Genomic DNA, 26916 nt, shown 5'->3' on the forward strand with positions numbered 1-26916 from the left:
AGGGTCATCAGACGTAAAGGTTAGTGGTGTCTCTTTATACATCTGCATCTCCTTCTCTGCATGGTCCTGGATGGACATGCTCCTCCTCTGTAGTGATGACCTCTTTTCTGCATCCTCATCGGCAAAAAGCTCCTCCAATAAAGACTTTCTTGGATGTTTTCTTGGAGGTTGTTGCTGCAAAAACAAAAAATAGACTTATTCACTAAAAGAAAAACATCTACTGAAGGCAGAGGCTAAAATTTCAGCATTTCTGTGCTTACATTCTCATCTCTCCTCCACTTCATCATTCTCAAGCCTTTTCTCTCACCACATTGTTCTAACATCACTACCTTCTCCACAATCATCCTCTGTTGACTGCAGATAACATAATTGGTATTTATAGACCAAACATTTTAATGACTGAATTGGAGACATAAAAGCCCCTTTCACACAGAGATTCCGGAAAATACACGGATAAAGTGACCCGGGATTTGACCCGGGTTCATTTGATTTTGGTTCATTCACACTGCCAGTGATTTTCCGGAATCAGAGAGCGCGTTCACACACAACCCGTGTATGTCCCGGAAAGACACGTGACATCGATGTGACTTGTAATGTCTCAGCAGCGTCTTCAGTTTGCGAGCTGCGATTTCTCTCTCGAGAAACCACGCTTGTGCATTTATTTCTCTGATTCGATCATAAAATTGCGCATTTCGTACCGTTTCACAGCTGGCGAACGATCCCGGCTTCAGCGTCATCACTACGACACGGCATTATTACGGCTTTTGTTCACACAGCGCGCGTCCCGGGACTGAACACGGCAATGTTACTAGGTCCCCAACCCGGCATCGATCCCGGCATTAAACCTGGGTCGTGTTTGCGTTCACACAGAAGGCGTTCCGGCAATTTGCCGGCAATTTCCCGGGTTCAATGCGCTGTGTGAAAGGGGCTTAAATGTTTGAGCTTCAATGGCATTATATAACCTGCTCGTGCTCAGAGTCTGTCTCTTGATTCGGTCCCAGACACCGACAGCGTCATCATCACAGTCCATATTTTGTTTGAAGCGTGGGTCTAATGCTGTTGCCACTTCAAGAAAGTTCCTGATGTCCTCGCTCTGTAAAATAAAAATGTTATTTAAATATACAATTAAGTCACAGGAATAGAATTATTTCATGTATTGTTCTTTAAGGAAAGTTCACCTAATTTTTACCTGAGACTTCCTGAAGTCTTCATCCCTCAGCCGGGCAAGTCTGTGTGTGACAATTAGGACACATTTTATAATATAAAATGAACAGTTATTCTTGCTTACACTTTCATCTATTTATCACTTTGTTTTACTACACTTTTACTAATTATCTAACATTAGACTCTCCCTTGAAGTTGACTGAATCTTGAGCTGCTTAGTGTTTTATTCATCTTGTGTATTGGTGCTGTGCTGTATAAATACGTTGAGTTTCCTCTCTCCTATCTAGCTCTACCGGTCCCTCTCCATATTCTCTCTCAGCCGTTGATCCAAGCTGGCTGCTGGAATTGCAGGGTATTGCTCTAGGAATCTGTCCATCATAAGGCAGAGAGAGTCCCATCGAGTTCTCACATCAAGTGTGAGTGAGTGTTGCGGCAGCTCTGGCACACACAATAAAATCACAAATACAGAGAAACAAATGATATTATGTAACATCACCATACAACATTTATGTGATTTAGTTACATTCAGACATCAGCTATTGTTGTACTATTTGAAAAAATTAAATGCATGCAAAATTTACGTTACTAAAAAAGGCATTTTAATTATTGGTCAAATGAAACACATTTAGTGATTCTTACTGAGGAGATCTTGCTTCACTCGCAGAACAGCCTGTGCCATCGAGGACCTCTTCATCCACACAATGATGGTACGGCTCGTTGCAGTCCACTGAGTCACTGCAGTCAGGGAGTAGAGACTCTGTGCTGCAAGAGTGAAGAGTGTGTGAGCAAAGCAGCCCAGCTTCACAAACTGTAGTCTTTTCATGGCTATGTCCATGTTTGCTGCATTATCCACAGTAGCAGCCACTACTTTGTCAAAAATGCCGTATTCTTTCAGGATGTCGCCGATCTCCTCTGCCACGGCATGTCCGGTCTGGGCTGTGTAGACAGCTTTGGTTTGCAGCACTTTTTGCTTCATTTTGCCCTCCACTAAATAGTGTGCTGAGACAGTCAGGTAGTGGTCTTGAGCAACGCTAGTCCAAGAGTCACAAGTGAGGGCAACAGAGCGGACATCAGAAAGCTCAGAGATGACTGTATAAGAACTGTTTTCTGTTGTGAACAGCAATTCCTGCTTTGCAGAGCTGTATTTTCAGCAGCACTCGATCCTTCAGAAATCATTATAATAAGCTGATATAATATAATATTATAATAAGCTGATTTGCTGCTCAATAACCCTTTCTGATTATTATCAGTGTTGAGAACAGTAATAATTTTGGGGAAACAAATTCATATTCACATCCAGTACAGAAGCTTAACTGGTGTGAACCAGTGTAAGATTCCTTCACATTAATTTCACACTCATATTATGGACAACACTTCAGAAATGCAGTCGGTTATCCAGATCCAGAGGCCTCTTAATGTGGACAAGTGTAGATGTGTCCTGATTGGCTAATGATCCAGTCTGCTTGATCAGGTCACTGTGAAAGCGTGTTAATGCCCAGTGTGAACGCAGCCTGTGTCTGGTAAGGACACTGTCAGTTATCTGCTGTTTTTACTTATTCTCATTATTTCTCACTCTGTGATCTTCCTTGGCGGTCTCAATCACCCGAGGGTCTCAGGACAGAGAGTGTGCGCTCGATGGAGAGGAAAACATCATGAGATATACAGTTTTAGGTTTTGTTGAAGTGCTGTGAATAAGATTTCTGGGGTTTTCTCCCTTCATTATTGTAATTAATGCTCGTGTGCCTCGTGTGTTCGGTGGATCATCACCCCAGCCGGCCCATGATGCTCTCTGCCTCAGACACACACACACTGGAGCTGAGGAAGGAGGAGTAGGGGAGATTCACTTGTTAAATGTGCACATGAACACACTAAGGCTTCACTCTCAGCGGGACACATTCACTTCAGCATCATATATTAACAAGGGTGGGTGATGTTGAGTCGTCCCAGTGCCTTGAGTCTGGCTACACGTGTCCTGAAATCATGATGCAGTATTTTAAAGTGCATCTCAAGTGCAATCTGAGCTGTGATCTGTTAACTGGCTCTACTTGGGTGAGGGGTTTCAGACTGTAGAATTGACTCAAGTGAATTAATGTGCATTAATCTTACTCTGTGTTCTTCCTTGGTCGTCCCCTGAGGGTCTCAGGACAGAGAGTGTGTGCTCTATGGATTGAACACACATATGATGTTATTCAGATTTATATTGCATTTAAATGCTGTGTGTTTGTGTTTGATTTCCTCATGCCTGATTATGCTCTTGTGAACTATCCCTTTAATGGAGAAGCCTGAGATTGAGAAGTTTGCAAACAAACAACATAATTCAGATAGCACATATTAATGAGGAAACCATCGCTCTCTCTCTCTGTGTGTGTGTGTGTGTGTGTGTGTGTTCTCTGTTCCTCATGTTTCTTCCACAGTTGAAGACACTTTTCTTCACTATGATCTTAAGCCACTGGAGGATGATCACACACTGGGTTTCTACGGCATTAAACATGAGGATCATATTATCGCAGTGCACTGTGGATGCATGCATTATTTACACTAGTATTTGACATTATTAAAAGCATTTATTTATAGTGTTAAACTAACTGAGCTTTTCACTTCAGTCTTCTCACCGTATGAGATGAGTGACTGTTTTCCTTTAGAAGGTCAGTTTCTCTTCTGAGTCTAAAGTCCACAAATGCTTGTTTTCTCTATCAGTGGTTTTGCATCACACACATTTATAAAGACACTGATAGACAGATCTACGGCAAACAATCATAATCTCCACATCGTCTCACAGTGTCAGGTCTCTCTGAAGAGAAATATAGAAGAATATCCAGGACTGAGTCTAGAGTTAAATATGAGCTCTTAACATGTAAATGCATTAAAGTCACACTGAATTCAGAGAGGAATCTTAAATCATGTTCCTGTATTAAACACTGATAAAACACATAATCCAGTTTAACTGGTGATCCCAGATTATTTTAGTTCAAAATATTTTTGAGCTTATATATCTCAATATTAATAACAGTCTGGTTAATTTTGAGTCTTGAACTATAAACTCTCAAGTGTTGGCTTTCTAAATGTATGTGTGTTATGTTTCTATTCAGAATTACTTATGAGCAGTAACCTTTTTATTTTGGGCATTTCATGTATGCAGCACTTGCCAAAATTGGGGGTGACTGGGAAGGGGTTAAATATATTCATATACTGAGGGTTGAAGTGTAATATTATGATGGAGTTTGTGTTCCTTTATGGATTCATATGCAAATATGTAATAATATGCACATAATATAATCCTCTCATTTACATTTGGCAGACGCTTTTATCCAAAGCGACTTACATTGCATTCAAGGTACACGTTTTACATTTTGTCAGTTCTTGCTTTCCCTGGGAATCGAACCCATGACCTTGGCGTTGCTAGCGCCAATGCTCTACTGTTTGAGCTACAGGAAAGCACTTTCTTTTACTTACATTTATTAAATCAAATTTGCACTTAATATTTTTATTGTGTGAGAATTGTTTCCCTTCCTTGTGTTTCAATGGTTTAATTAAAGGTTCTGTGAGTAATTTCAATAAAACTTCCCCAAAACTAGAGTAAGAACATGAATAGAGGACAGAAATAAATGATCATGTGAACTAACTCTCAGTATTAGTAGAATAATAGAGTTATAGTTCGTATATAATAAGTTTACATGTAGTTGCAAAGTTACAGTCTGTTGAGGAGCCTCAAAATAAAGAGTCAGCTGATATTAACCAGAGGGTTTATTAATACTCTAATAACTGATAAACTGATATCCACATAAAGAGTTTCCGAGTATTTTATGCATTACAGTAAACAGAAAAGAAAAGTTGTTTCAGGTTATAAAGTTATAACTTTATGATGAAAGATTATGAAGACAAACATTGTGCTTCTTTATAATAACATGCACTGATGGCTCGATATCAACAAGAGGAACATTTACTATATTTTTTATATTTCCATGAGTCGTTTATATAATATAGTTATTTGTGTAATGAAATATTTTATATTAAGAGGTCGACATTAGAAGAGAATATAGTGAATTATATGGTGGTAAGTTTGAATGATCTCACACATTAACTGTTCATATTTTCTCTTTATCTTTGTTAGATCATTTAAGAATTGCAACCGTGTGTGGGAACGGCAGGGGTAGAAACACAAAACTCACTCACTCACACTTACACACAATCTCTGCACACACACACACACACACACACACACACACACACACACACACACACACACACACACACACACTCACACCAGACCTGATGAAGGACCTGCGCCTGGACACACACACACACACACACACACACACACACACATACTTCAGGTTCACTATCTCTGTGGGGACTCTCCATAGACTTAATGGTTTTTATATTGTACAAACTGTATATTCTGTCTCCTTACACTAACCCTACCCCTAACCCTGCCCATCTCTCACACACACACACACACACACACACACACACACACACACACACACACACACACACACACACACACACACCTTTATTTAGATATAGACCTTTGAACCTTAACCTCAGGGCATATTTGAAGGCTTATAATTATGGGACAAAAAGGGTTACGGACATGAGACCAACTGTTATAGAAAGGTGTTGACATGGGTTATAAATTGAGTAGTCATAATCTATCAAGCTATGGTGTGAAAATAAAAAATCCCCTTTAGAACAAGACAATATTTAAAGTCTGATGCCACTAATTAAGTATTTACAACTTCCAATTTTAGGGAAAACCCTGGACCTCCCTAGACCCCTCTTCAGTACTTGTGTTGACATCAGCACCCCAGGTGTAGTTCCTCCGCTTTAGGGTCATGCCAATATATCAAATATCACACACTGTCTAATAAATAATTACACTGCATGTATATGATCTATGCTAAGAAAAGACAAAAATGTTCGTTTAAAGGAGCACTCCACCGTTTTTTGAAATAGGGCTTATTCACCTTATTTCCTACATTTAGATAGGTTGGCAAATGCATTTTTGTCTCAGTGCATGCATTGTTTTAGTTTGACAGGGTCGGCGCTAGCTTAGCTTAGCACAATGAATGGAATCCTTTGTTGCCAGCTAGCATGTCCTGAGTAAAAGTGATCTAAAAAAAAAAAATAAACCCCACCTAATTACTCCTTGTGGCCTGCGTATTCACAACGAGTACAAATAGCGATGCTGATTAACACTAGGCAATTTCCTAGGCAGAAATTGACTTGGGACTATATTAGGGGGAAGCACAGGCGAAGCACTGCTGCTTAGGCGAAGCACTGCTACTTGGGCGCAGTATATTTCAAGTTTATTTCAGTGGAAACAGCTCAGACTTACATTTTAGTCTAGGACTAGTCTTAAGCCCTGTCTGTGAAACCAGGGGATAGTGTTTCTCTCTGCGAGTTTCACTATCTAAACTTACCTGTGTTTACTTACCAGTTCTCTACGCCGATTCCAGTCTGTCCAGATCTCATCTCGAATGGTGTGCGAGCCGTAAGCCTTCTGTCCTGTCAAGTGGTGCGTGAGTGTGTGCCGTCAGCCTGTCATCCACTTCATACGAAGTCTGAATCCACTCTGGAAGTTTCATCCCACCATTTCTGCAAAAGAAACATCTATTATTCATCCACGAATTGCACTCAAGAATTCTCCACCTCTGAACTCTGATACTCACCTAAATACTGCACGTTGATTCATCTTGATACTCTGCTGTTGAAAATAAACACTACACAGTGTTTCCCCTACAATGTATTAAGCAGCGGCGCAGCGATCAGTGATATCCATAGGTAATATCACGACATTCACTTACACACCTAAAAACACTGAAACATGGCAACTGGCGGCGCTGCTAATGCGATGGCTCTGAATCCACTTGTTGACAAGAAAGGAGGAAAGAGACACAAATGGAAATATTTTTGATTAGGCTAATGTCACGTTGCCATAAGGGGCCATTCACGTTCACATGCAAATATTTAAAATGTGGGCGCGCGGCAAGCGCGCTCATAATAGAAGTGACGGCGCGCCTCTGTTCATGGTTGCATAGAAACGACAGACGCCACGGGAGAGCGAGCAAGCGCTTGTGGAAAGGAGAAAGCGGTAAGAACTTTTCTCCGTTGAAGTCTATGGGGTCGCTGTGTCAATTTTTTTTACTGTCTATCGAAAATATACCGTTCGCCCCTCCGTGTTCGGCGATCAGGTGTCATTCTTACTCAGCTTGTTTAGTAACTTCACGTGCGGGTCTTTTCCGCTCCGTGTTTGCGCCGCGCTCTCCGTTTCGTGTGTGTGTGTGTGTGTCGGCGCTCTCTGCTCAATGTTCCGCTCCGTGTTTGCGCTGCACGTTCTGCTCTGTCGTTAACGGCCCAAACGCTCCAATCATGTACCGATCACGCACTGGAAAAGCAAAGTCCGCTCAAATAACGTGAAATTTCTCAGTAGTAGACTTCTGTTTGCTGAGCTGGTATAGCCATGCTGGGCAACAATGGTAAAATGACCTGCTCTGATCACATGCTCTGGTAATAATAGCTTTGTATGACTATACTTTATTTTGATAATTAGTCAAAAAATAAATCTGTTAAATCTGAGTATGTTGCATAGAACTGAATGAAGAATGATATATTGATGTTTTATATTTTAATATAGGGCTATTTTCTGTCCAATTTGTGTGGACATATATTGATGATTACAAGTTTGGGGGAAATGCGATTAATTGCGACTAATCACAGCAAATTGTGCAATTAGTTTTTTTTTTGATTCCCAGCTGTAATATATATATATTTTTACATATTGCCCCTTTCTTACATTTGAGCCCCTGCCCCTGATGAACTCTTTGCACGTCCCTGGAGGTTAGTGAAGTAAAATAGGCTATGCCAGCTAGTCACCTTTTAAACTAATGAAAAGTTTCATTTGGATTTTAATGTTCAGAATATCTACAGGATCAAATAAATGAAAGTACTGGTTACATGATGATGTATCTAAGTGCTAAAGTGTGTTACAGAAAAAAAGATCAGTAGTGCAGTTGAGGGAGGAAAGAGTTTCATTTTTCCACTATCAGTTTCTACCTTACAGCTGAAAATTAACACAAAAGAAAAACATGAATAATCCTGTCCTAATCCTGTTTCTGACCAGTTCAAGGTACGTGCTGCAATAATCATGCCTTCTGTTGATGGTATCAAATTGGTATGTCTCAAAATGTCCATTTCTATCCACAAAACTTGCCAAAAGTCATGGTTTAAGGCAGGGATAGGCAACTCCGGTCCTGGAGGGCCACTGTCCTGCAGAGTTTAGCTTCAGCCCTAATTAAACACACCTGAACAAGGCAATCAGTGTTTTCAGGATTACTAGATAGATACAGGCAGGTGAGTTTTTATCTGGGCTGAAGCTAAACTCTGCAGGACAGTGGCCCTCCAGGACCGGAGTTGCCTATCCCTGGTTTAAGGGGTTATAAAAAAAAAAAAATCTTCCAGGGGTGCATGGCCCCGGACCCCCCGCGAGTGGCTTGGTAACAACCTCCGGCACGTAACAGCACCGCTGCTGGAAAAATTTATAGGGGAAACACTGCTACATCACTACTTACCTTGTTGTCCGTCTGCTTCCGTAACTAGTGATGGCCAGATCGAGGCCTCGTGAAGCAATGAAACAGTTGAACCAAATGTGCCATATTGTTTCGAGGCTTCGAATCAATCCGACACCCGTCCCAACGGTGACACCTAGTGGTCACTTGCAGGTGTTGATCTGAAACAACCTTGACGAGCCATTAAAAAAATGTGGTGTTTTTTTATTATTATAATTTTCTAATATGTGAAGCTTGTAACCTATAGGCTCCTCACTGTGCATAATGTTATTTTGGTCCTGCAAAATGAATATTAATAAAAGAAATCAAGCCACAATGTCTCACTTTTTTATAGATTTTTATTCAAAAATATTAATTTCTCTGCTGTGGAAGGACTTAGACTACTTCTTTTTTTACAGATAATTTCTCCAGCCTTTGAAAAAATCCTCTCACAAGGGACACTTGTTGCTGGCATACAAAGATATTTTTAGCTAGGACATACAAATGAGGAAAGATTACTGCTCTCTCTTTCCAGTAAGTTAGTGGGTCAGTTTATGCTTTAAGTTTATGCTCAGTGTGCAGAGAAAAATGTAATGGAATGTAGAACTACAACAAATAGGAAAACCAAAATGATGTTGTCGCTGGCAGTATATTGGGTACTCATATGTAGACCTATAAAATGTATATTCACACAATATTATATTATATTATATTATATTCACATTGAAGCTATTTTTAACATGATTGGCAGTTGTGATTGGGACATTATGTAGTAGGGCATAGGGCTATGGACTTTCTAAACAGTGTCCCAAGAGTTTGTAATTATATTTCAATTATAATTATATTTCAAATGCATACCTTGCTGAGATGGCCCAGCAGTGTCAGTAGCAGGCCGAGGTACAGGGGGAATGCCATCCTCTGCACTCTGTAGAATGGCAGGATGAGTGCTCCTCAGATAGCACATCATGGATGATGTATTGTTGCAGTAGGCTAGCTGCCGATCACAATACACACATCTCACTTTATTTGGGGTTTCTAAATGGAAATGCTCCCACACCACAGATGTACGGCATCTCTTCAGGGGAGCCTTCATTTTATCTATCAATCCAAATCTATCTATCTATCTATGTATCTATCGATATGAATCTATCTATGTATCTAGATATGTATCTAAATATGTACTTAGATATGTATCTAGATATAATCTATCTATGTATCTATATGTATCTATATATAATCTATGTATTTATATATGTATCTATCTATTAATCTAGCTGTCTATATATATTTATATCTATGTATCTAATGTGTCACTATATGTATACTCTGTCTGTCTCTAGCCTATCAGTCAATGTGTTGTGTAAATTTAAATGTAAGCCTAAATAGCCTATAACTAATCGAATCGCACTATGTCACTATATCATCAAAAATCCGCTATCTCAAAATCAAAGTCCTCTCACAAAAACCCACGAGGTCAATATGCGTTGATTTCACTTTTATACAGATGTGCGATTGTGTGGTCTGTTCCCGACCGTGTCAATCAAACGCTGATTCGGCGGACCACACCTGATGAAACACTAGTGAAACACTTCGAGGCTTCGTTTGGCCAAAGTCACGTGACATGGGTGTTTCGAATCACGCTTCGGATCAGTGTTTCGACACATCTGCGCTTCGGGATCTCGCAAAGCTTCGGAACGACTGTTTCGCGTCAGCCATCCTTACCTTGATCTCTGGAACGTCATTGAGACTGACTGTCCGTAAGACAACAGACATGTGCTCCTGGTGGCTTACATCAGGAGTGCAATCCAGTATGATTGAGAAGTATTTAGCAGCTTTAATGTCTGTCACTATTTTTTCTAATACTTTGCCACTCATTGCTGCAATTAGCTCATTCTGAATGGTCTTCCCCAAGTAATGCGGTTGTTTGCCAGCAGAACGTTGTGCCCTTGCTATATGTTGCTGCATTACAGGATCAAACTTAGCTAAGAGCTCCAGCTCTTTTAAAAAGTGACCATTGTTTGGCTGAGACAGTGCGTCACTTGATCCTCTCAATGCCAGGTTTCTGCGTGAAAGGGACTGGATTATGGCCACTGGATTATGGTGTTGGTGACATGATCTACCATCTTTCTCTTCTGGGAAATTTAAAGTCAGATTTTGGTCGCATTGGACCTCTGTTCACTAAATCAGATCTCATTGCACCTGAGAAGACAGAAGGCCAGTGAGCTGGGTCAAGAGGTGGAGCGTGCTGGACTTTAGCTGGAGCATCTGCAGAAGTTCCTCAGTTGGAGGAGTCTCTTTAGCTTGGGAATCAGATGGATGGGATTCTGAAGACTGAGGTTTTGCCTCAGGAGGATCAGCAGATGACCCTTACATATTAAATATACATTAACAGAAATTAATGGACAGCGTATAGGCTGTACTGAGTCTGTGACTGTCGCTGCAGCTGTGTGTACACTAAGAGATTTCAGCATAGCCCCTAGTTGTACATAAAAGACAGAAAGCACACATGTAAAAAATAAGCATATAAAGTAAAGCATAAATTAAAGGTGTTTTTGTAAATGCATAAGATACTGTTACAATTATGCATAATGACTAGAAATGCAGTACTACATATCATCTTAAGGCCTTTATGATGATCACAATAACAAAAATGCTTTGCATTATTTAGAAATTTTATGGTGGGTTAAATATGAATTTGGAAAGAGGGAGAAACCTGTTTTTAGCGGGGAGGGAGAATGGGTTAGGACTGCATGATAATAATGAAACTGATAATGGCACTGGTGGTGGAGATTGTGGTGATGGCACTGGTGGTGGAGATTATGCAGAGATTATGCATACACTTTGCAGATATTACTGTTCAGCTGCAATTTATAAAAGAAAACAGACTCTTAAAGTTCTCAGGGAAAAGATGAAAGGTGTGTATATTGAAAAAAGTTGACATTTAATAATTTTTTATCAATGTTTTAGAACATGTCTGACTCACTGTGTTTACGAACTCTTTCCCCTGGTCTGTGAGGACTCTCTTAGGTGACTCAAACTGATGCACACATTTTAAAAGGCAATCAGCAACCTCCCCGGCAGCCTTTGACTTGAGGGGATAAGCCTGGGGCCACTTGGTCATGTAGTCAATGATGACACAAATATACTGGTAACCATTTTCTGTTGGTGCTAATTTGCCAATTAGATCCATCCCCACAAGTTCGAAAGGCTGTTTAACCTAGAGATCATTAAAAAGAAGCAAAATAATCAGTTATATAACTTAATTGTTATTTCTAATTTAATTCTAACAAATAATAATAAATAAATGTGTGATGGAAAGGAATACCACAATTGTAATGATTTAATTTTGCTCCTTAACTGATGACCTGCTGGCCTGACGTGGTACACACTGTGCATCAAAACAGTATAATGTTGGAAATCATTAGCATTTTATAATATTGCAAACGTATTAATTCTGTACATGTTATTACCCAGGTGTCAATGTCCTGTGACATGCCAGGCCAGTAAAATCGTATAGATATTGCGTTTCGTGTTTTCTTTTGTCCTGTGTGAGCTCCGAGGCTGCTTGCATGAAACTCCTCAAGAAGTTTGTTTGCCTCTTCTGCCCCACACACAACTTTTAGTCTACTCTGTTGTTTTTTGCCTTTGTTCTTAAGGTAATACAATTCACCATCTATGAAAAGAAAAACTGGGATCTGGAGGGATTCTTGAGATTCTCTGAAGGATCTCAGAGCTGTTATCTTAGGGAAAGGAGGTTGAAAAAAGTATTTAATAAAAGGGGGAAAATAATTTTTCCCAACGTGTTTTAGAGAAAAACATTTATTTCATTATAACCATATAACTATAGTTTTAATATCGTAAATATGTTGTTGTTTTTTACTGTAGTAATAAAAGTTACATTTTTGTGATTACGAATGTGTCCGCTTTAAAATGCATGCAGTACTGTATAGTGACACCTAGTGGCATAAAGTTATGCATCTAAAAACTTGACTAATTTATACTGCTAGTGAATATAATGGCATAAATGGTAAATTACAAAAGAGTGGGTGATTACCTCAAAATTTCTAGCCCATATTTTACTATTTATGCAAATTATATATTTTTTTTAGATACAACTAAAAATTACGTGGATTTTTATTTATGGCGATTCAACTTTGCAGCGTTCATGATTTTTTAACGTGTGCATTGTTTAATCATGCATGTCCTCACGTTGAATAACCTACGTTGCAGGCAACTATAAAGTAGTACATTCTGTACTTTTTTTAACCTAAAAGTATGAACGCAAAAAGCAAGGCTATGTTGCACGTGCACCTGGCCTCACCTTTAGCATATGAGATACAAATTTAAGATCAAACTTTAGACCATTTTTGAGAACTGATAACATGATTTAAAAAATTGTAAATATTAAGATTTTTATGGCTCTTACCTTGGAGGTCAAAAGTGTTGGCCTTTTTTCTAAAATTTGATTTCTCCGCTTTGGAATACCCATCAGGGTATGAACCATTTGTTTTATAATTTAATATTTTTTGTATATGTCAGGATCCATGTTAATCACCAAATTCAACAAGATAACCCAGTCAAGAAATGTCTGCAAGCTGGTGGGTGGGGTGAGTGAGTGGGTTTACCCGAGACACAAAACCAACACAAAAGACAGTTGTAAAAAAAAAGATTTTATTAACAAAAGATACTACAATACTACTAATACAAATACAATACAATGAAACTGCTAAAGAGTTCTTCAATGCACAAGGATGTAAATATGGAGTATTGAAAGCACTGAAAATACAAGTGAACTATGTATGGTAGAATGTTATCTGATATGTAATAAGGTGTAAAATATCTGATGTCTAATTTAAACAACAATTGAATAACAATTTGTAAAAAGAAATCTGAAAACCTTTCCACAGATTGACTCGGCTAATTTGTGGCTATGCGATGATACGTAACGATCTCATCTGCTTGTCTTTAGGATCCCCATAAGGTTTAACTCTGCCATATTGGCCACTCTGATGAAAAAGTGTATGTGTTTGAACCAGATCTTAGCACACCTGTGACCCTGCATCTCTGCATATTTCACATCCCAGTGCATTATTAGAAAGGAATATGAAAGAGTATTTGGTTTTAAAATGTGTTCATATTGGGCCAGAGTCCAACAGATTGGCAAACTGAGGGCTGATGCTACTTACCCTCTTTAGGGCTTTTCTACTAAATGCATAGTTCCAAACATCAGAATCACTGACTGTTGGAGCCATTATGTTCATTTGTATTTTTTCTTTGTGACACTAGAGGGCGTATTAGTATTTGTGTATATTTAAGGTGATGATGAGTGACAGGTGGGGGGATTGAAGGTCAAACAAACTTTCTGACCGTGCCGTGTTTGAGAGTCATGTTTTGTACAAGACTGCTTATACCAATACAGTTTGTTAGCGATAAGTTGAGTATAATTTTTGTTTGTTTTATTTGTTATTTGCAATGTCAAAATGGACAATAAATGGATTTGGATATTCTAATATTGAGAAGGTATGGACAATGAATATTTCATACCTCAAGACAAAACACGCGTCAGAAACAGACTAAGCAATCTGCGTCCCTACACTGACACTGCAGGCTTACATCTTCAATCTCTATCATTCTTTTGATATGACAAACAATTGCAGCATTAACTTACCCCCCCCCCCCCCAAAAAAAATCTTCCAGGGTCCGCTTCATGTTATAGATCAATGTTTATTAATGAACACAATCAGATTTTGTTTAATCTTTTTTTTAAAGTGGGACATTCTAAAACACATAATGTGAAAAAGCTTAGCGTGGTTTAATGTACCTAAACAACGATCAATAATCACCAAATGTCTCTCTCCGGAGCAATATGAGAGAGAAATGTGGTGATCACTGATCGTTGTTTAGGTACACTAAACCACGCTAAGCTTTTTCCTCACAATAGGCTGTAATGAAGCAGACACGCGTAATGTCAGATAACATTATAACAGCGTAGACTTGTAAGACACTGTTCAGTCACTGCGAGACGACCTTCTGACACATGTTCTGTAACGCTAGATAGGCCTATATATAACCACCATTTAGCATTTAATGTTTTGAGATTCATTTTGATTTAGTCAGATGTTAGATAATTATATACTTTTTAAATATTTTATTTTTAAATATCAAATTGGTGTAAAAAAAATTTTTTTGTAACTAGCAGAATTGTATTAGGTTTAGTAACAACAATTTATATTGTTTACATGGTACAGTTTCTGATAAGCTACTTTTTTTATTGCTTGACACAAATTTTATGATTTCAATTCAGTTCAGTGCTTGTGATTTCATTCAATATTGACTCATTTGGATAAATATTATATGCTACACAAGATAGGCATTCATTTTTCTCAAGACAAAAAAAAAAAAAAAAAACTCACCTAATCAGCCCAGACATATAATGCGTTTTTCTATTTATTATAACAACACCTGTAGCTAGAGATCATCTGTTCACGTGACAGTGTGTCGATTCCCGTATCGCACGGAGAAGGACAACAGTATATCGCCATATCAATGTTTTGTCCCACCCCTAGTTTTGTATATAATGCTGCATTGTGCATTGTGTTGTGAGTTGTATGTTTTTGACATTCCTCTGTTTTTAACAGGTTGGGACCAGCATAGTTGAATACTTGAAGGAGGCTGGGCTCACTGAACCCTTCTCCTTCGTCCTTGGTCTTGGGGACGACAGTCAGTGCCTTCAGGCCTGTGTAACTGCTGGCAAACAGGCACTACAGCAAAACACTCTCCTTGGTGCTGTGCACACATGCTTTAAACTGTGTTTTGGACATCCATTTCCCGAAGCAGTGCGCACTAGTGTGGGAATCTGTGCAGACTGTTGTCTACTGACTCCCAGGAACAGAATCCCCTTCAGTAAGTGGATATGTGTCATGTGAAGCAGCACTGGAACCAAAACAACTAAAGAATATCACTCCAGTAAAATTACAATTAGGCCTATTCATTTTCAAAATTACCTTAGTAAAAGTACAAAGGTAATTAATTACGTACTTAAAGTAAAAAGCAATGATCAATGTTTTTTTTTTTTTTGTTTTTTTTAGACAGTTTTAGTCCTTCTTCAGCACTAATAAGAAAGATAAGTGCAGACATTTACCTATAGGCTATATATTGATCTGCAAATAAGCAAACTTTTTATTTCATTAGCAAAACAAAATGTACATTACACCTTATACACCTTATACATTTTAAACTTCTTTTGCACCATTAGAGTTCTGGCAATATCGCGGTTGCCTGCATTTTACAGTGATTTGGAGATGCAAGAGCACGGGTATTAGCATCCTCTTCTGGAGGTTTCTCAGCGCTGCCGATTTGGTGCATTTCTTCTGTGAAATACAGGTTTGTGTGTGCTTTATTTAATCTATTAAATCATTACTGTGTGTATTTACAGTTACAGTTACTAAGTGTATTTACATCAGATGAATATGTTCTCAGAGCTGTGCACTGTTTGTTTATGGGCAGGTTATGGAGTCACAGCATCTTTCGGCTACGAGTGAAGCGCAGGGCGTCGGCCTGAAGTTCAGCAGTTTCCCCGCCGAACACGAGCCCAGATCCCGCAAGAGATCCCGCAGCACTACTGTGGAAATGGGAGAACAGAGACCGGATGATCACACTCGAATGGCTTTTAAAGGTTTAACTTTTGAGTTTAAAATGTTTGTTAAATGAGTTTAAATGTAGGCAGTATTGTACATGTTAAAACAAAATAAAATATATGCTGTATTAAGAAATGTTCTCACCTGAAATAAAGGAAGATGATATGTAACGAGTTATTGTCGTGTATTTTACAAAGGTTTAGATGATTACGTTATTAGTGTTGTTATTTTAGAGTAAGTTTGATTTGAGTCAGAATTATGTGGTAATTCTTTATTAATTACTAATAAGTTCCCTATATTTTCACTCTAGAATACTGTTTCAGGGTATAAGTGATTCCTGCAGAATTATTTGATAATTATTTATTAATTGTATTATTTATTAACAAGTTCCCTATAGTTTCAGTTTCCCTCAGTCGTTGCCTCAAATACATGAATTTACTCAATGGCATTCTATGCTGAGGAACACACACACACACACACACACACACACACACACACAGTGCTGTATATAGAATATAAAAGCTAATCTGAGGTTAGTTATGGCAAGGCACTTGAGTGCAGGGTTTCTTTCTGAAGTTGATTTCTTACAGAACACACTCACAAAACCAACATTTACATGTATTTGTTAAAATTGTATTTTCATAATACTACTTCTATTAATAACATCAGTAAATAAGGAAGGTCACAACTCAATGTAGTTTTGTATGACTGTTCATTAGTTACTTCTTAGTTATTTTTCTTGAACCTTAATTAGTAGTTATACCATGGTCTGGGTGAATACTCGATTCTGATTGGCTGCAGGGTAGATTAGATATTAGTAGATAATTAATAGTAGTTCTTCAGGAGGTATGACAGAATTCATTAGTTATTGATTAACTAACTGATACTTCACACAATCATAAAATTCTATTACATACTGATTAGTTAACACATCTTCCTTAGTTGTTATCAGTAGTGAAGAAGTAGTTAATGAGGAATTACCTACTAGTTCTTCAATAATTCCTTATTAGTTATGCAGTAAGAAACCGTATTCTGAAGTGTTACCGTGATACCTAGCAGAGATTGTTGTGTTGTGATTGTAATACTAGGATGTACATGAAGACTTGAATGAATATACTAAGCTTTTCCTTTAGTAGGCATCATGCTAACAGCATTTGGGCTTGCTGGTAAATAGGACTGGGGACCCATTTGTATTACACATGCCAGTTTTAGTCAGTACTGGAACTCCTCATTTCATTCCTTCCTCTTGCTGTCAAAGACTGGTACACACTATATAAAGTCCCTTTCAAGTCGACACCAGTCTGTATCATTCCTAATCTGCACCGACGCACAGCGGACTCTCCCCTTCACAGACGCACCTTGTGGAGGCTCTCTGTCTGTTTTCTGCTCCACCCCATGGCCTGTTGAGTGAGCATATTCACTCTCCCTGATTAAAAACATAAATCTGCATGCGTGACTGGATCAATTTACATGGGAAAGACCATTGCAGTTAGACTCAACCTAACACAACAATTACTTTAGTGCAAGAACAGGAAAATTACATGTTAGAAGTCAGAGCCACCTTATCACAGCGTATGGCTTGCGTATGTCATACCTGCCTTTGTCATGTGCTTTGTGACAAGAGCTGCCCTGGAGTTTCTTATTTTGCATCACAAAGGGAATAAACTCTATCTGCATCCCTGTTTTAAATAAATAAACTGTCCCGACACTTTATTTAAACCTTGAAATGTGCGATGGGGTTTCAAACTTAATTCATTTTAGTGGTCTTTTACATTTTCATTGTTTATTTTTTAATTGAAAGCAATACTGTATTGAAAGTCTTTTTCTGATTTGTTCGATCTGTTTTGATAAATGTCTTCTGCACACGGCAGATTACGCAATAGAGAGAATAAGCTGACACTTTGTAAAGTCTGTGACTGTAGCGCCTCTTAGTGGTGAGAGTCTGCAAATACACACCCGCAGTTTACCGCCGCGGGACGGCCACTTGTGTCCCCTCTTCATCTATACTGGACAATGATTTTACTGATGTCTCCTTACTCGCCCTGAACCCTGAAACGCCACATGATCCACTGTGCCTGTGAAGTCAGATATCACTCGCCTTAACAAATAGAAAACACAAACATAAGCAGCAGATAAACCTCATCTCATCTCTGTGTAATATTGGGTTTGAAAAATAAGAAAGCTGCAAAGTGCGTTTCAATCCGTAAACATTTTAATTTTTTTGTTTAACTTTTAAGTTTGTCACTGTTTATGTATATGTCTTTTTATGTTTGTTTATCGGCTTTACTCTTTGTACCCCCCCGACTGTAATTGTAATTCTTAAAATCAATTTAAAAAAAGATTTAAAAAAGAGGGATTAAATAACTTTTTAGACAATAAATCCAATAAAGAATAAATAAAGACAATAAAGAATGAATATATTTCTGTATAAAAGGTTATATATAGGCTAATGGTGGGTACAATGGGGTTTTTTTCACGTGAATTTTATGTGAAAATCATCCAAACACTATCGCAATTTCTTCCTGCATATCGTCCGCCGTGCTTATCCTGAAGTCTCGCGTGATTCTGCAAGAATTCCTGTGTTCACAGTCGAGACTCTGGTTGAAAATCTGTTCGTGTGTGGTGTGCTGTCTTTGTCATATCATGGCACACACACACTATAGGAGCAAAATGCTTAAATCTAGGAAAGCACATTCCTCTACACTGAGTTTACACACGATCCTAATGCCATGTGGCCGAGTTAGACCACACTACTCGTAACACCAGCCGTGCTCCCGGCAGAAGAAGGACAGCGGGAGCAAACTCTCTCCCACAACTCCCTCTCTAAGGAAAACTGCTCCCCCACACCACATAATACACTAAACACACAGACACACACTACAGACCAGTGAGAAATCAGACTCAGCACACGCTTCTCACTCGCTCCTCTAACGCTCGCACATGCACGGAGAGATACGCTTTAACACAAAGGCCAGGAATCCCCAACACTTGCTGATATATCTGCATATCCCGAGCCTAACTCGAGCGCTAACAGCACCATTCCCACATTCACACCAGGACACGTCTTGAAGACGCGCAGACACTCTGCCTGTCCCTATCTTCTTACTCTAGTAGTGAACCACTACAGAACCCATGATTCTTCGGGTCGATGTTAACTTTCAGCCCAGTCCCTGCGCAATCAGGACAAATGAACCCCCCGACCGGTTCCTTCAAACGCGCTGCGTGACCCATCAGCCACTGCTCTGATCACCGCCGCTGAACACTCCTGTCTTCCGGACGACAGCTTACGCATCGACGCTCTGTGTGACGGCGTTTCATCATCTGCTGTCCTCGCTGGTGATGCCTTGTGTCTTCTTGCTGATGACAACTGTTCTCTGAGAGAATTTAACACGCATATCGTTCAGCATTTTTAACCACAGCAGAAATGTGAGAGCGCGTCACGTGACGACTCTGAACGAATCACGTTGGCAGAAATTGGCATCAGCCAATGAGATTGCGCTTGCTGATAAACAGGAAATGACTATATTTGGATCCGACAGTGTTGTACAGGAGAGAGAGAGCTTTCCAGCGGTGTGTGTGATGACGGTTCCAGACAGCGATCGCGGAGCGGCGGGAGGATTTACAACGCCAACTCTTGATGAATTTATGAGAAATCTACACACTCAAACAGACACAGTGTAGGAAAATAAAGACCTGAATGTGTATTTCTGACTTCTTTTTTAGCACAAGTCTGACAGAGGACATGTTATTGAAGACAAATATCACAAAATCTCAAAATTGACCAGTGAAAAACCCGATGTTTTTGCCCGCCACGTCTCGCCTTAAATACGCAACTCCTCCGGCTAATGAGCGCAGGGAAGGGACCAGCGGGATATCCACTAATGCAGATAGATGGCAACGACTGCGACACTGGGGTCATTTGGGTCAGGTTTGCGTGTGTGTGTGTCACATTGCTTTAAAGGGGCTATATGCTTTTTTCTGAAATTTAAACTCGCGACTGACACCTGTGGCCAAAAAACGGAACTGCTCTTCCTTTCTGCTCGCTCTCGTACGTGCACACTTCACAAGTCATCCGCTGCAAAGAAGTCAACATTATGTTTACAGAGGTAAGAACAGTCAAATACATATATTGTTTGAGAAACTAAGTTTGTTTGCTGACTAGCGGTGGTGGCAGAGTGATCTGAAACGTTTAACATGAACGCGCTTGACGTCACATCCGCAGACAGCGCGCGAAAAATCCGACCCGACAGAAAATAGGAAAAATAGGATACAGGCTTATAGGTGCACCCACTGTGAGCTGACAAGGTGTCAGTATGCTCATCAGGAGATGTTTGAGTCATACATGGTCAAATAAAAAGGCTATTGTTACGTTTATTTTGGGGAAACAGTTGCATATAGCCCCTTTAACACTGGGACCCAGTGTCTCCAATCTCCACCTCCTCCCGCTCCTCTTTAACACACGCCATCTCTACACCCTCAGCCCAGGAGCGCCTCTGTGTGTGCGGACACTACAAACACAGTCACAGAGGGTTTAAAATCAGACAATTAAAATAAATCATTACAGAAGCACTGGTAAGGTGAATCTGAGCTTAGTATTTGGCTATATTAGCCTACACTTGATTACCCCATTACAACAGTGCCTTTACAGTTATTCACATCATAAATACACTCACCTGTAGGTTTACAATTATAAATAAGGCACGTCTAATGTCCAACAGCAAATATTTCAGCATATAATGTACTTTATTATGTCTTTCAATTCAAACACAGTTACCATAATTATGCAAATATACAGTCCCTTTAGAGACATAATATTTCCCCCCAATAATTATTCCTTATTTTTCCTTCTGCTTTTTTCCTTTGGTGATAATACCCACCGACACATAAACAACACACAATTAGAAGAACAATAACCAATAAGTACATAGTTAGACACTTTTACATATGAAAAAAGTAAAAAAAGACAAAAATATATATTAATAAATATTAATAAAAATTAAACATGAACATAATTATATCAAACTCTTATAATGACACATAATTACTAATAAGTTATTCAAGTAATATTATTTAAATATCAAATAATAACAATATTAAATAAGTCAATAAATAAAATAACAAATAACTAGAATTAAAATGGAGGGAGGGTTATATATATAAGAAAAGTAATTTATGAAATATGTATTTGTATGTAATATTCTTTGATTTCAGAGTTGCCCATATCTCTTCAGAGTGTATAGTTAGCTCTTGATGTGGTGTTCTCCTCTCCATGGCGTACTGTATAAACTAAACCTAGCCAATCATTTAAAACTGCGGATTACTGCTTTCTCCACCAGTCTAAACAAATATAACTCATCTTTATTAAATAGATTAAATAAAACTATATTTTGTATCTTTATTATATTTGGTTTCTTGAAAAAGTTCTTCCCTGAATTACTTTTGGTTTAATTTTACAAACTATAAAATATATGAGTGCAATGAGCTTCGCCGCAAATTATCCAACATCCTTAATATAAATTATTATAGTTAGAAGATATTTCTGGTGTTATAAAATAATTGTAATTATATTAATATTAATTCTCCAAGCAAGATGTGTATTTTAGTCAGAATGATTGCGCTGCTGTTTCTGAGATGTACAGATGGAGAATACACACCTGTGAACTGTGAGTTTTGCACTGAGGAAAACACCATGTCTCAAACGCATAAACCGCACAAACACATATAAACATGAACACACGCTGAAACATGTATATAAACACATATGAACACACGCTGTGTGCTGTGGTGGATATCGACCTGGGGGCTGTTCCATAAACCAAGATTAGAGGATAAGCCAGGCTTATTTCGGTTAGTCAGGCTTATTTTTGGTAGATTCGGTTTCATAAAGCAAACTTAAAATAGTTCAAACTCAGTTACTCTGGCAACTTATGCTGGGAAACTAGCCTGGTCCAGGGCAGGCTAACTGTCAGGCTAAGCCTCAGCTGTTACACAGATCCTCTAACACTGACCGACAAGAACACAATGATATTACCACTGACACTCTCTCATACCATTATTGGACTTTATCAACCACTATTAGTCCAAACATAAATACACAGTATACAGAAAATCAACTTAAATAAGGCTACAATGATAAATTAGACAATATAGACTTATGAATACATTTCTCTCTGGTTTGTTTGGCAGCTGTAGTACATGTTTATGATTATTAGAAGAACATTAGAACACAATCTAAAAAAAAAGCTTTGTAAAGCAGAAGTTAAAATCACAAAATTAAAAATAAATAATTACAAAAGCACAGTATGAATTTTAACTGGTAAGATGAATCTGAGCTTAGTAACTGACAGTATATTAGCCTACATTTGAATATATCATAAAAATACACTTGTAGGTTTAAAACTCTAAATAAGGCACATCTAATGTCCAAATAACAAATATTTTAGCATATATATATATTATGTACTTTATTATGTCTTTCAATTCAAACACATTTAACACAATTATACAAATTGACAGTTCCTTTAAAGACATCATATTTTCCCCCAATAAATATTCCTTATTTTTCCTTCTACTTTTTTTCTTTTGTGATAATACCCACCAACACACATGATTAGAACAATAACCAAGAAGTACATAGTTAGACACTTTTACATATGATTTAAGGGGGAAAAGACAAAAAACAATAAATAAATATTAATAAAAATGTAACATTCACATATTTATATCAAACTCTTATAATGACACATAATTCCTAATAGTTATTCAAGTAATATTATTTGAATATCAAATATTCAATATAAAATAAGCAAATAAATAAAATAACAAATAACTAGCCTAGAAATAAAAGGGAGGGAGGGTTATATAAAAATGTAGTTAATGTAGACTAATATATATTCCTTTATTTTATGGAATATTCTTTGATTTTAGAGTTGCACATATCTTTTCAAAATGTATACATTTGCTCTTAATTTCATGTTATCCTCTTCATAATGTTAAGTACATTAAGAATATATTATATTATATGTATAATATATAAAAAATACATTCTAGAAACTAAATCTAACCACTCATTTAAAACTGGGGATTCTTGCTTTATCCAAAAAATTATTGCATTAAAAGCTGTAATTCTCAGCATTCTAAATAAATATACATCATATGTATTAAGTAGCAGGTCCTATACCCAACACTATATTTTGTATCTTTATATATTTAGTTTCTTAAAAAAAAAAAAAAATTCCCTTAATTAGGCTACTTCTGTTCAATTTTTTTTTATTAGAAGTATAAAATATATGAGTGTAATGAGCTAGAAGTTCACTGCAACTTATCCAACATCCTAAAGATACATTATTATAATTAGAAGATATTTCTGGTGTTATAAAATATGGCATATTAATTTGCCAAGCAAAATGTGTATTTTAGTCAGAATTATTGCGCTCCTATTTGGCGCGCATGCGCGCAGCAGCGCTCATTCAATATGAAGATTAGCAGTAAAATGGATACATTTGCACGACTTTTTAACATTTACAGATGGAGAATATAACTGTAAAATGTAAGTTTTACACTGAGGGGAAAAAAACATGTCACAAATCGCATAAAACAGCACAAAATATACGCTGTTTGATGGTGGATCGATTTGATCCACGATCGACCTCTAGGGCTGCTTCAGAAACGCGTGCACACGCAATTATCTAGACTAGATAAACCTGGATCAAATTAGTGAGATTGCGTGAACTTCAATTACCTTTTATGGAACCACCAACTTTTATTTAGCCCCAACTTATTTGTTAGGCTCATTCAAGTCCGGTTTTGGAGTTTAATCCCCGCTTTTCTAAGCGTCTTTTATGGAACAACCCTCTGATCCGCGATCGACCTCTAGGGCTGCTTTAACAACGCGTGCACGCGATTATCCAGACTAGATACACCTGGAGCAAACTAGTGGGATTGCGTGAACTCAAATCAGGTGTTGGAGGAGTTTAATCCCTTTATGGAACAGGTTCAGTTTCTCCATGACTCTGTTATATTGTTTACCGTAAGCTGAGACGCGCTCAATATGTGCGGGCAGCTTTACTCACACAATAACACGAGCACTAGCCTCAGATACAGCACTGCAGTGTTACATCTAGTGATGCCTTTTACACCGTTTCTGGAAACTATGACACACAGAGAACGCTCTGTCTCGACTAAAACACTGTAAACAAGTAAAAACACCAACCTTTCTTCACTCTGCAGTGAGGCGCAGCCTTATGACGTCACACACCAGGGCAAAATAAAAGTCCTCCTTCTTCCTCTCTCTCCCATAAATGTGGGATTTTTAACCACCCACCCTTCCTCACTTTATAAATGAGCTGAAAACTCCTGCTTCATCCCTCAGCACTCTCTCAGATGAAAAGAGCTATTACAGTAGACATTTTATCAACGAGATAAGTGCCTTGCAGCCGAACTATAGCCCTTATGTTGTGATTTATTTGTATTCCTTTTTTCGGTTCAATTTATTTATTTTATTTCTTAACTTTTATTTTGGGGATTTTCTAAATCAAACTACTGTCAAGTTGTTGTTGTTGTTTTTTACAAATATGTTTGCCTTTTACGAATATGATCTTGTTTAATCATGCGAAGTGTAGTAATCTCACAATATCCCACAGCACCAGCTATGATGAATGCCCTAAAGTGCACAATACAATAACATACAACTAAGTTTCACTGGAGGAAAATGTCTCAAACTCTTGAGCCATTTGTGCAAATGATTTATAATATGATACAAACGGAGCAACATGTCCAGAGACCTCAGACAGTGTGTATAATCCAGCACGGGGGCTAATTACTGCAGCGGACACACACACACATCTCTATTAAACATCGGCCTACTTGTGTGAGTGTGTAAAGAGCGGGCCAGCGTGTGTGAGGAAACTCCTGCCAGGGCTCCTGCCAGCACACGGGATAAGAGCGCTGAGGGCCGACTGTTGAGGAGCACCAACAACCACACCGTGACGTCACTGTGGCGCTCGAAATGTGTGGAAGGCGAACGGGGTCAAAGTCAGGCGCAGCCTGATGACATCACACACCCAGACCAAAATAAAAGTCCTGTTCACATGATGCTGTTTTTCCTTTGCATCCAAACTATTAATAACTGGCAATGAAAGAGTGTGAGATTCTGATGTTTGGGTGCAGAAACCATTTATACCAGATATTACAGTTAAAATAGTGCATGAATATATAAAGAAAAGTTTATCTTATGTGTCATTGTGGGATTGGCAATATGACCAGAATCATAGTTCAAGATTAGACATCTGATCAATAACAGCAGGTCTGTAACTCAGTTCTGTTCAGGAGGAGTTTATTTAGAGTAAACTGGATTATATTACAGTAATTGATCAAGTGTTTACAGTATGATCAGTTCCTACAGAGAATCATGAGATCCTTCACACACACTCATGAGATCCTTCACACACACACACTCATTGATCAACAAACTGTGATATTGAGTCATTCTCTTGAATATGTGTCTTATTTTCACAGCAATAGAGACAAAATAAAAGAGAGAGAAAACAAAGATAATAATAAACAGATAAAGATCAGTCCAGAACCCCCACTAACAGGTTTAGTGCAGTACACACTCTATTACAGCAGAAGCGTCTTTAATAACACACACACACACACACTCACTCAACCCACAGCAGAGGAATCATGTTTAATAACACACACACACACACACACACACACACACACACACACACACACACACACACACACACACACACACAGCAGAGGAATCATGTTTAATAACACACACACACACACACACACACACTCACACACACACACACACACACACACTCACAGCAGAGGAATCATGTTTAATAACACACACACACACACACACACACACAGCAGAGGAATCATGTTTAACACACACACACACACACACACACACACACACACACACAGCAGAGGAATCATATTTAATAACACACTCACACACACAGCAGAGGAATCATGTTTAATAACACACACACACACACACACACTCACACACACACACACACACACACTCACACACACACAGCAGAGGAATCATGTTTAATAACACACACACACACACACACACACACACATACACACACACACACACACACACACACAGCAGAGGAATCATATTTAATAACACACACACACACACACACTCACACACACACACTCACACACACACACACTCACACACACAGCAGAGGAATCATGTTTAATAACACACACACACACACACACACACACACACATAACCCACAGCAGAGGAATCATGTTTAATAACACACACACACACACACACACACACACACACACACACACACACACACACACACACAGCAGAGGAATCATATTTAATAACACACTCACACACACAGCAGAGGAATCATGTTTAATAACACACACACACACACACACACACACACACACACACATAACCCACAGCAGAGGAATCATGTTTAATAACACACACACACACACACACACACACACACACACACACACAGCAGAGGAATCATGTTTAATAACACACACACACACACACA

The 26916-nt window shown here is 38.4% G+C and overlaps 2 protein-coding genes across 2 annotated transcripts in view; both read right to left on the reverse strand.

Annotated features, from left to right (window-relative positions):
* LOC311081544 (uncharacterized protein) overlaps window positions 1-24593 on the reverse strand; it is a 300285-nt gene extending 275692 nt beyond the window's left edge. The window contains exons 1-2 of the mRNA XM_084112091.1: window positions 24561-24593; window positions 20785-20856 (exon numbers count right to left, since the gene is read on the reverse strand). Coding sequence (XP_083968217.1) covers window positions 20785-20814 — 30 coding nt within the window. The 5' untranslated portion in view covers window positions 20815-20856; window positions 24561-24593. The remainder of the gene's footprint in view (window positions 1-20784; window positions 20857-24560) is intronic.
* LOC311081371 (protein NLRC3-like) overlaps window positions 20825-26916 on the reverse strand; it is a gene marked incomplete at its 3' end in the record, with an annotated part of 325193 nt that continues 319101 nt past the window's right edge. Inside the window, exon 12 of the mRNA XM_084111912.1 lies at window positions 20825-20856. Coding sequence (XP_083968038.1) covers window positions 20825-20856 — 32 coding nt within the window. The remainder of the gene's footprint in view (window positions 20857-26916) is intronic.

Source organism: Abramis brama, assembly GCF_963993115.1.
Source record: "Abramis brama genome assembly, chromosome: 4".
NCBI lineage: Eukaryota > Metazoa > Chordata > Actinopteri > Cypriniformes > Leuciscidae > Abramis > Abramis brama.